At 35.1% G+C, this 12,774-nt stretch overlaps 1 protein-coding gene across 3 annotated transcripts in view; it reads left to right on the top strand.

Annotated features, from left to right (window-relative positions):
- The window catches only part of LOC136845221 (TNF receptor-associated factor 3), a 126,521-nt gene that overhangs the window by 101,046 nt on the left and 12,701 nt on the right, over positions 1 to 12,774 (top strand). For all 3 annotated transcript variants that reach the window (XM_067115295.1, XM_067115294.1, XM_067115293.1), the window contains one exon: positions 10,487 to 10,598. In XM_067115295.1, coding sequence (XP_066971396.1) covers positions 10,487 to 10,598 — 112 coding nt within the window. The remainder of the gene's footprint in view (positions 1 to 10,486; positions 10,599 to 12,774) is intronic.

The raw sequence follows: 12,774 nt of genomic DNA, 5'->3' as shown, positions 1-12,774 counted from the left end.
AGAGAGAGAGAGAGAGAGAGAGAGAGACTTACCTCAACTCTCTCATATGGACATTTTAGCAAAACGTAGGTCATATGTTTATAAAATATTCCGCGCTCATCAGAAAACCACAAGAATAAAATTGAGAAAGATTCAGATTTGAATAAATTTTTGTGATGGGTGTGGGGGACAAATGCCACATAAATTATTTTCGTTTTTTAAAATACACGTTCCATATATTATTTATTTACATTTTAAATTAGGTATTGTCAGATCGTCAGTTGCCCAGAACCAACTTTCCATAACTATTTCGACAAACTAATTGTTTGCATAAAATATATTTTCATAAAACTCCTTGCATATGAAATTCAATATTATCCAGAATATAATATATATATATATATATATATATATATATATATATATATATATATATATATATATATATATATATATATATATATATATATATATATATATATCTCAGTGTTGATTGAGACGGGAAGTCTAATTAGTGATAGAACTAATGCCATGCGGGCTAATTATATCATGCCTTTTACGGTGTTTAATTAAGCCTTTTACCGGACAGCTGAAAGGCGTGAGGGCGTTTTCCTTTTTTCGTTTTTCTTTATTACTGAATTTCTTGTTTCTTCTGTATTTATAAATTTTGCAAAAAAAAAAAAAATACAAACTGCAAGACATGCAACAGAAATTTTTCAAAAACAAAAACCAGAATTAAATTCCAAGTCAGAAAGAACGCCCCGTCAGTTCGATTTTGGCCTTACCCACTCCCTCATTCTCTCTCTCTCTCTCTCTCTCTCTCTCTCTCTCTCTCTCTCTCTCTCTCTGAAGTATCGTTGTATCTGCAAATTGGGATTAAAGGGTCTTATGTGCTTTTTTCCATATTTTTTACTGATTTTCCTTTTAGTTTTCTGTAAAAGAAAACTATTGTGCCGGCTTTGTCTGTCCGTCCGCTCTCGATTCTGTCCGCGCTCTTTCTGTCCGCCCTCAGATCTTAAAAACTACTGTGGCTAGAGGGCTGCAAATTGGTATGTTGATCATCCACCCTCCAATCATCAAACATACCAAACTGCAGCCCTCTAGCCTCAGTAGTTTTTACTTTATTTAAGGTTAAAGTTAGCCATGATCGTGCATCTGGCACCGACATAGGTGCCAGCAACACAGGCCACCACGGGGCCATGGCTGAAAGTTTGAAAGTTTCATACAGCATTATACACTGCACAGAAAACTCGATTGCGGCGAAGACTCTACGGCTCATTTTTTACTTGTTTACCTATGCAGCTTGCCCATCAGTATAAGGTATTTATCCATCCTTTCACCGAATATCATTCATTTCTTATGAGAAAGTTACCTTGTTCATTTCACAAATCATCTCCCAAATGAAGGCTTTACCTTTCGTTAATACTAAGGCTATGAGACGAGGGAAGAAAAAAAGAAGTTATAAGAGCCAGGAAAACGTGAGCAGGTGAAGAATCCCAGAGTCAAGCAGTAAAGGGAAACACCGCCAGGCTCTACATTAGTTTATTTTAGACCCTTACTTGGAGGTTAGGAGCATAAAGAGTCATTCAGTATGACTATTCGATTTTCAGTTATATGTTTATTTATTGAATCTTTACTTTATTTATTTCTTCTCTTCATTAATTAAGATCTTTCACCCTCTATGTTCCCAGAATCTTAGTATACTTGTTGTTATGAGAGAGGGACGCTCAATATGCAGTGAGATATTTCATGTAATTAACATTGCACAAACATCTACAAAAATATCAATTTATTTGACTGCAGTTATGTAACTGAACTGAACTGCATATAGAATTTAGGCCAAAGGCCAAGCACCGGGGCCTATGAGGTCATTCAGCTTTGAAACGGAATTTTGCAGTAAAAGTTTGAAAGGTGTAACAGGAGGAAAACCTCGCGATTGCACTATGAATCAGTTGTCTGGAGAGGGTTAAGGAAAGTAAGATGGAAGAAAGAGAATATGAAAGGAGGTACAGTAAAAGGAACGGAAGGGGTTGCGGCTAGGGGCCGAAAGGACGCTGCAAAGAACCTTGAGTAATGCCTACAGTGCACCGCTTGAGGTGCACGACCGCAGTTATGTAGCACACAGCGAAAGCAAATCACCATGCATTGATTAAACAAAAAATAATATCAAACACACATAGTAAATTACCAGTGATGTAAAGTAATTTGCCAAAGAATTAACTCCTGAATATGATGCTGGTGAACGATTCATTAGTTCCCTTGTTTTGAAGTAATCAAGAATCCATTAACATGGAATCGAAACGTTGGTGCCATTACTCATTCATTTTGAGGTTACATGTACAGTTATATTAAATCATTTGCCATTATGGTTTATCTGAAAAAAATGAAATTGAAAAGAATTTAGTTATAAAATTTAATAGAATACAAACGCCATAGTTATAATAACCACCATCGTTAAAATAAATATATATATATATATATATATATATATATATATATATATATATATATATATGTATATATATATATATATATATATATATATATATATATATATATATATATATATATATACATATATGGTATTTTAGGCTATGTGTGTTTTTAGTGATGTGTTGCATTCATTGGGTTTCTAGATCGGGTGCCACATCATTGTCAAGGCATTTTTTGTCCTATTAATATTATTATTATTATTATTATTATTATTATTATTATTATTATTATTATTATTATTATTATTAGAGTAGTTGTTACGGGGTATAACGATGTTGTTACTGGCTGATTAAGTTTATATTTGCTATCAGCTTGGTAGATACAATTTTGGCTTCCTTAGTACATTAGGATTTATACTATTTTAGCAAAAATGAGATCGTTTTTATAAATCCTTATCCTTAATAACCTGAATTTTGGACGTTTTTGGTAAATTTTTGCTGTTCATCATGAATATAACGATAATTATTTATTTGTGGTTATCTAACTCTAAATTGTTTTACTAAAATTTGTGGATGTTTAATATAATTATAAGATTTTACGATTCTTATAGACTACAGCATTATTAATCCATTTTTTAGTTTTCTGTAAAAGAAAACTATTCTGTCTGTCAGCACTTTTTCTGTCCGCCCTCAGATCTTAAAAACTACTGAGGCTAGAGGGCTGCAAATTGGTATATTGATCATCCACCCTCCAATCATCAAACATACCAAATTGCAGCCCTCTAGCTTCAGTAGTTTTTATTTTATTTAAGGTTAAATTTAGCCATGATTGTGCGTTTGTCACCCCTATGGGTGCCAACAACACAGGCCACCTCCTGGCTGTGGGTGAAAGTTTCATGGGCCATGGCTGAGAGTTTCACACAGCAAAACTCGATTTCATGAAGAAACTTCGGTGCATTTTTACTTGTTTAGTATATGTAATATATATATATATATATATATATATATATATATATATATATATATATATATATATATATTTATACACACACACACACACACACACACACACACACATATATATATATATATATATATATATATATATATATATATATATATATATATATATATATATATATATATATATATATATATATATATATATATATATATATATATATATATATATATATATGTACACAATTTTTGTGCATAAACGACTTTTATAACACAGTTCTGTGACAGAACTTGTAGTGATTTTTTCCTATTTTGGTTCTGGTTAACAAGTTTTGAAACCTTTCACATTTTAATTGACAAACATTATTCTAGTTATTTATACAGAACATAATCCTTACTCCAAACTCAATATTTATAAAGCGCTGCATAAGGAAAGATATTTGACCTAAATTTATAGTTATGTTAAGTGCAATGCTCGTTTTAATTCCTTTACTGCCTATACCTTTATGTATGATAGGAGGTGAAACTTTGGTCGACTGCTTGTCTCTTATTATTATTATTATTATTATTATTATTATTATTATTATTATTATTATTATTATTATTATTATTATTATTATTATTCAGAAGATAGGCCCTATTTATACGGCACAAGCTTACATGGGTCATTGACTTGAAATTCAAGTTTCCAAAGAATGTGGTATTCATTTGAAAGAAAATACTGATGATAGCAGGAAATGCATAAAAAAAAAAAAAAAAAAAGAGAGAAATGATGAGGGAAAATTTTTATTCAAGTTTCGCACGTGTTTGCTTTATTCAAAATGTTTCAGGCTTAATTGGAGGCAAAACATTGGTTGAGAGAATATTTATCTTGATAATTTTAAAAGAAGCGATAAAATGACCCAGCTCACATTTACCTCAGTATTTTTAGAGCGAGAGGAAAAACTTGACATTTAAGCTCTCAGCATTTTATCCCGAGATTTAAAATAAAGTCATCATTAATGTTTTTTAGTTTATCTGGAAAAGAAAACTGTTGCGCCGGCTTTGTCTGTCCGTCTGCACTTTATTCTGCCCGCACTTATTTCTGTCCGCTCTCAGATCTTAAAACTACGAAGGCTAGAGGGCTGCAAATTGGTATGTTGATCATCCACCCTCCAATCATCAAACATACCAAATTGCAGCCCTCTAGCCTCTATAGTTTTTATTTCATTTAAGGTTAAAGTTAGCCATGATTGTGCGTTTGTCACCCCTATGGGTGCCAACAACACAGGCCACCTCCTGGCTGTGGGTGAAAGTTTCATGGGCCGCGGCTGAGAGTTTCACACAGCAAAACTCGATTTCGCCGAAGAAACTTCGGTGCATTTTTACTTGTTTAGTATATGTAATATATATATATATATATATATATATATATATATATATATATATATATATATATATATATATATATATATTTATACACACACACACACACACACACACACACACATATATATATATATATATATATATATATATATATATATATATATATATATATATATATATATATATATATATATATATATATATATATATATATATATATATATATATATATATATATATGTACACGAATTTTTGTGCATAAACGACTTTTATAACACAGTTCTGTGACAGAACTTGTAGTGATTTTTTTCCTATTTTGGTTCTGGTTAACAAGTTTTGAAACCTTTCACATTTTAATTGACAAACATTATTCTAGTTATTTATACAGAACATAATCCTTACTCCAAACTCAATATTTATAAAGCGCTGCATAAGGAAAGATATTTGACCTAAATTTATAGTTATGTTAAGTGCAATGCTCGTTTTAATTCCTTTACTGCCTATACCTTTATGTATGATAGGAGGTGAAACTTTGGTCGACTGCTTGTCTCTTATTATTATTATTATTATTATTATTATTATTATTATTATTATTATTATTATTATTATTATTATTATTATTATTCAGAAGATAGGCCCTATTTATACGGCACAAGCTTACATGGGTCATTGACTTGAAATTCAAGTTTCAAAGAATGTGGTATTCATTTGAAAGAAAATACTGATGATAGCAGGAAATGCATAAAAAAAAAAAAAAAAAGAGAGAAAATGATGAGGGAAAATTTTTATTCAAGTTTCGCACGTGTTTGCTTTATTCAAAATGTTTCAGGCTTAATTGGAGGCAAAACATTGGTTGAGAGAATATTTATCTTGATAATTTTAAAAGAAGCGATAAAATGACCCAGCTCACATTTACCTCAGTATTTTTAGAGCGAGAGGAAAAACTTGACATTTAAGCTCTCAGCATTTTATCCCGAGATTTAAAATAAAGTCATCATTAATGTTTTTTAGTTTATCTGGAAAAGAAAACTGTTGCGCCGGCTTTGTCTGTCCGTCTGCACTTTATTCTGCCCGCACTTATTTCTGTCCGCTCTCAGATCTTAAAACTACGAAGGCTAGAGGGCTGCAAATTGGTATGTTGATCATCCACCCTCCAATCATCAAACATACCAAATTGCAGCCCTCTAGCCTCTATAGTTTTTATTTCATTTAAGGTTAAAGTTAGCCATGATCGTGCTTCTGGCAACGATATAGGATAGGCCACCACCGGGCGGTGCTTAAAGTTTCATGGGCTCATACAGCATTATACCGAGACCACCGAAAGATTATACGCCGTAGCGGCTGTACGGAAAACTCGAATGCGCCGAAGTTTTTACTTATTTTATTTGTTTATTTATTTATTTATTTTTTTTTTTGCGTTACAATTAACCGCGGTCCTTCTGAATACATTAAATATCCAATGGAAATGTTTTCTGTGAATGCGCTTCGAACATTAATTACCGTCTTTTGTTGGTTATGTTAACAAGAAAAATACAGCCGCATTCTTATCTCAATTCCTAGATCCAATTACAGCAGTTTTTTTCAATTTTTTATTATACACGACTTACTCGTTTATTTAATTGCGGTAATAGCGTGGTTAAGGTTCTTTTCCTGCGTTTTTCATTGATCGACGCAATGCATTTTGGTAATGTAGAATAACTGATGTTTTTCATTCTCGCTGTGATGCATATTGCCGTTGCTGCCGAGTCCGTCAGTTGCCATAATTATTCCCATTTCTATTCAGCTTTACGAAAATGGATTCCGTTTAGCTTTACGAAATTGCATTCCGTTTAGCTTGACGAAATTGCATTCCGTTTAGCTTTGTGAAAATGCATTCCGTTTAGCTTTACGAAATTGCATTCCGTTTAGCTTTACGATATGCATCCCGTTTAGCTTTGCGAAAATGCATTCCGTTTAGCTTTACGAAATTGCATTCCGTTTAGCTTGACGAAATTACATTCCGTTTAGCTTTATGAAATTGCATTCCGTTTAACTTTACGAAATTGCATTCCGTTTAGCTTTACGAAATTGCATTCCGTTTAACTTTACGAAATTGCATTCCGTTTAGCTTTACGAAATTGCATTCCGTTTAGCTTTACGGAATGCATTCCGTTTAGCTTTACGAAATTGCATTCCGTTTAACTTTACGAAATTGCATTCCGTTTAGCTTTACGAAATTGCATTCCGTTTAGCTTTACGGAATGCATTCCGTGTAGCTTTACGAAATTGGATTCCGTTTAGCTTTACGAAATTGGATTCCGTTTAGCTTTACGAAATTGGATTCCGTTTAGCTTTACGAAATGCATTCCGTTTAGCTTTGCGAAAATGCATTCCGTTTAGCTTTACGGAATGCATTCCGTTTAGCTTTACGAAATTGCATTCCGTTTAACTTTACGAAATTGCATTCCGTTTAGCTTTACGAAATTGCATTCCGTTTACCTTTACGAAATTGCATTTCGTTTAGCTTGACGAAATTGCATTCCGTTTAGCTTTACGAAATTGCATTCCGTTTTGCTTTACGAAATTGCATTCCGTTTAGCTTTACGGAATGCATTCCGTTTAGCTTTACGAAATTGCATTCCGTTTAGCTTTACGAAATTGCATTCCGTTTAGCTTTACGAAATTGCATTCCGTTTAGCTTTACGAAATTGCATTCCGTTTAGCTTTACGGAATTGCATTCCGTTTAGCTTTACGGAATGCATTCCGTTTAGCTTTACGAAATTGCATTCCGTTTAGCTTTACGAAATTGCATTCCGTTTAGCTTTACGGAATTGCATTCCGTTTAGCTTTACGGAATTGCATTCCGTTTAGCTCTATGAAATTGCATTCCGTTTAGCTTTACGAAATTGCATTCCGTTTAGCTTTACGAAATTGCATTCCGTTTAACTTTACGAAATTGCATCCCGTTTAGCTTTACGAAATGCATTCCGTTTAGCTTTACGAAATTGCATTCCGTTTTAACCTCGCTGGAAGCACAAGCTATTCTGCATAACTCTATGCCTCCTGAGCCCCGTAGCGGGGAGGGTACTGCCGTCAGTGCACCTCATGCGGTGCGCTGTAGGCATTTACTTGAGGTTCTTTGCAGCGTGCCTTCGGCACCTAGCTGCAACCTCTTTCGTTCCCTTTACTGTACCTCCTTTCATATTCTCTTTCCTCCATCATCCTTTCCACCCTCTCCTAACAATTGATTCATAGTGCAACTGCGAGGTTTTCCTCCTGTTACACCTTTCAAACCTTTAGCTGTCAATTTCTGTTTCGGCGCTGAATGACCTCATAGGTCCCAGTTTTGTTCTTTGGCCTAAATTCTATATTCAATTCAATTCTGTAGTTATATATATATATATATATATATATATATATATACACACACACACATATATATACTCGTATATATATATATATATATATATATATATACGAGTATATATATTCACGAATATCATATCGTTTAATATTCAATTCACTTTACCGTGAGAATAACTTTACCAGTAGGTATAGTGAGATGTATATCAAACGATAATTATGAAATTCATCATTCGGTAAAATGGTCTTAGGAAAACTCACAATACTAAAAAGGGGAAGTTGAAGAGAGGGGGGACTTTCTCTCGTCTAGACGTGAAGTAGGTCAACCAGTCCCTATTACCAGTCATTGTCCCGCTCTTATAACTGAACCAGGGTTTTGTATGAGCCATAAACTTTGTCGAGATTTCCAGACCGACGAGACCAAGATATTTCGTCCTTTCTTTTTCTGTCAGTCTTTACGATACTGGAATGGAATGGGATATAAGAATTTTGGCCCGAGGTCAAACGCTGGGACCTATGAGGTCATTCAGCGCTGAAAAAGAAATTGACAGTAAAAGGTTTGAGTTCCTCGTTGGACGAGTCGGTAGAGTTCTCGGCTAGCACTCTGCTAGGCCCGAGTTCGAGTCTCCGGCCGGCCAGTGAAGAATTAGAGGAATTTATTTCTGGTAATAGAAATTCATTTCTCGGTATAACGTGGTTCGGATTCCACAATAAGCTGTAGGTTCCGTTGCTAAGTATACAGTTGGTTCTTAGCCACGTAAAATAAGTAAGTCTAATCATTCGGGCCAGCCCTAGGAGAGCTGTTAATCAGCTCAGTGGTCTGGTTAAACTAAGGTATACTTAGTAAAAGGTTTGAAAATTGTAACAGGAGGAAAACCTATCAGTTGCACTCTGAATCAATTGTTAGGAGAGGGTGGAAAGTAAAATGGAAGAAAGAGAATATGAACGGAGGTACAGTAAAGAGAGTGAAAGGGGTTGCAGCTAGGGGGCCGAAGGGACGCTACAAAGAACCTTAAGTAACGCCTACAGTGCACCGCATGAGGTGCACTGACAGCTCTACTTTACGATGCTGAAATGACTTTCCGTCTTGTGCCTGATTAAGCGAACGAAGGAAGAAGTAGCTTGATATAATTAGGCAGCTTGATCGCTAAGCAATTAGTTGAAATGCAGAAGAAGCGTCCCACAACATTCGTCAGACAAGGATGGCTTCGATTTCTTCCAACGTCTACAGGAAATCATTTTGTCCAGGATTTGTTATAATAATAATTAATAACGATATTGGGGAAGCAAATCCAGTTATGTATATGTACATATATTTAAAGATAAATGAATATACTGTAGACAGCTTTCGGGAACTTGTTCGGTTCCCCTTTTCAATCAGATTGAAAAGGGGAACCGAACAAGTTCCCCTTTTCAATCTGATTGAAAAGGGGAATGAACAAGTTCCCTTTTCAATCTGATTGAAAAGGGGAATTGAACAAGTTCCCTTTTCAATCTGATTGAAAAGGGGAATGAACAAGTTCCCCTTTTCAATCTGATTGAAAAGGGGAACCAAACAAGTTCCCCTTTTCAATCAGATTGAAAAGGGGAACCGAACAAGTTCCCGAAAGCTATCTATACTGATTTATCTTTAAATATATGTACATATACATAACTGTGGATTTGCTTCTCCATTTTAAGACTCATGCTACTATGAGTACTTTTTAATAATGATATTAACGTAATTATAATAATGAAACCACAATGGCTTGTGCCAAAATTGTGATAAAATCAGAAACAACAAACCCCCTTACGGTGATAATGCCGTCAATGCACTTCATGCGGCACACGGTAGGCATTACTTTAGGTTCTATGCAGCGTCCTTCGGCCCCAAGCTTCAACCCCTTTCATTCCTTTAACTGTACTTCCATTCATATTCTCATTCTTCCAACCTACTTTCCACCCTCTACTAATAGTTGTTTCATAGTGCAACTGCGAGGTTTTCCTCCTGTTACAACTTTCAAACCTTTTACTGTCAATTTCCGTTTCGGCGCTGAATGACCTCATAGGTCCCAGTGCGCGGCCTTTGGCCAAAATTCTATATCCAATTCCATTCCAGTATCCCTTAGCTGCACCTCCGTTCATATTCTCATTCTTCCAACCTACTTTCCACCCTCTCCTAATAGTTGTTTTATTGTGCAACAGGGAGGTTTTTCCTCCTTTAACATTTTGAAAACCTTCTTTACTGCCCATTTTCCTTTCAGCGCTGAATGACCTCATAGGCCCCAGCTCTTAGCCTTTGGCCTAAGTTTTAAATTCCATTCTATTCCAACAGTGGAACGAGCTCTTTGCTCCAGTAATAATAAATCATTGTGTTTATATTATACTTTACTGAAATGTACTGAATCAGTCTTTTGTATTGCAGTGGAAGACCAACTTCCAGGGCAGACGGGTTGCCAGGCGATTCCAGCGACTATGCCCCAGAGGAAGCGGAGGAGGAGGACGATTATCGTACAGACTACGGGATGCCTGGAGAGGTGGGAATTATCGTACTGGAAGTTGCGTAATTGTTGTACCTTACCTGAAGCTGTTTGTCTCTTGGGCCATAAAACATTATTAGACTGCCTTACTACCAGTCGGCTTCCCTGTTTATTAATATTGATAGTGAATCTGGGGATTGCTCGTTACATGATTGTTGTAATAATTCTGTGGCAAAAACACTTCCTAGAATCTACACTATTAGGTTTTCTTGCGAAAATAATTCTCATTTTGGCAACTTTACATTTCGTTACATATTCATATAGATATTTTGGAGTTGCAAAAGTTAAATAATTATATGTATACACACACACACACACACACACACATATATATATATATATATATATATATATATATATATATATATATATATATATATATATATATATATTACACACACACACACACATATATATATATATATATATATATATATATATATATATATATATATATATATATATATATATATATATATATATATATATATATATATATATATATATATATATATATATATGTGTGTGTGTGTGTGTATGTATTCACGAATATTAAGTCACAAATATCGTTTAATATTTAATTCACTATACCGTGAGGAGAACTTACTCAATAGGTATAGTGAAATGTATATCAAACGATAATTGTGGCTTCACATTCGTGAAAATGAAAAATGTCATATTTTATTTCTGTTCAAACTAAGTCCGTTATTCTCTCCAGGCAACCAAATTACGTCATATCCCCCCTTTCATGAGTTTTAATAATTCGTTTCATCAGCTCCAGATCTCAATCTTTTCCCACAACTCTTTCGTAACAAACAGTTGATCAGCAATCCACAAAACCCGTACTACTTCTACCCCATTAAGGTTTCTGTTATCCTTATGCTGCCCTAATCAAAACTCCAGCATATAGCTTCTCTGGTATGCCGAGGAAAGGTGTACCAAAATAGGTTCTTAATTCCCCTTACCGCTCTTTGATTCACACGTAGGAACAATTATTGTTCGTCTCGCCCCCTTCTTGGGAAAGTTTTCCTCGCCGGGAAATAATCTTACGTAACCTGATCGGGAAATCTATTACGTCATGACCTCTGTGCCACGCGGCACCTCTTGTGTAATTCCCTCAGCCTCCTTACATAATTGGCAGTTTTTTGAAGTAGGAGTTCTCGATTTCTTTCTCGGCCTTGGTTCTGTGTTTGGAGAACTCCTCCAAATGTTCGCTCTGTTGTCCTAGGACTGTAGAATACAGTAGATTTTTGTAGTTATTAACATTTCTTTTCTGACCTTCCTCTAGTGAAACTTACTTCTCCTTACAAAGTTCTCGCGTTCGATTCTCCGGCCGGTCAGTGAAGAATTAGAGGAATTTATTGCTGGTGTTAGAAATTCAGTTCTCGGTATAATGTGGTTCGGATTCCACAATAAGCTGTAGGTCCCGTTGCTAGGTAACCAATTGGTTCTTAGCCACGTAAAATAAGTCTAATCCTTCGGGCCAGCCCTCTCTAGGAGAGCTGTTAATCAGCTCAGTGGTCTGGTTAAGCTAAGGTATACTTAACTTATACTTACAAAGTTCTTGCTTAGATTTAGGCACCGTACACTCTTCCCCTACAACATTTTCGTAAACAATAATAGGAATATGTCGTGGTCAGTCGGCAACGCGACCTCGTTCTGACCACTCAGGATGCGGGTTCTATTCTCGCTACCGGGCATCAGAATGACTTCATATTTAGTTTATTTGGATCAAAGGCTTCATAGTAACAAGCTAACCAAGAAGTGTGAAGAATTCGAGAAGTTAAGAGGGCATGGTTGCTATTACAGTTACGTGGTAAAAACATGTCTGCAAACTTGTCGTACGAAAGGTTCGCTTGTCTTCGAAACGTTTTCATCACAGTCCAAAACATAATTATCGCCGAGGCATCGTTTATTCCCACATTTGTTCCCAGCAGCCCAGGAAACATCGACTCCAGTCTGTCTCTCAGTAAATTCCCGTGTTTGGAAGCCCGGACAAGGTTTACGAACATTTATGTATGCATATCTCACACAGTGTTTCGAGCGCGACACAAAGGAAGTGTATCTTAGCCACCTCATTCGTCATTTTGCGTACTGCTTTACAAGATCGTTTGTTATGGGAATCTCATTTTTCCGTTCACTAGAACTGTCGTTTTATCATCTCCCCATGGGC

This window comes from Macrobrachium rosenbergii, chromosome 13, assembly GCF_040412425.1.
Source record: "Macrobrachium rosenbergii isolate ZJJX-2024 chromosome 13, ASM4041242v1, whole genome shotgun sequence".
Lineage (NCBI taxonomy): Eukaryota > Metazoa > Arthropoda > Malacostraca > Decapoda > Palaemonidae > Macrobrachium > Macrobrachium rosenbergii.
Note: the sequence above shows the minus strand (reverse complement) of the source record. Positions and strands in the feature narration are given on the sequence as shown.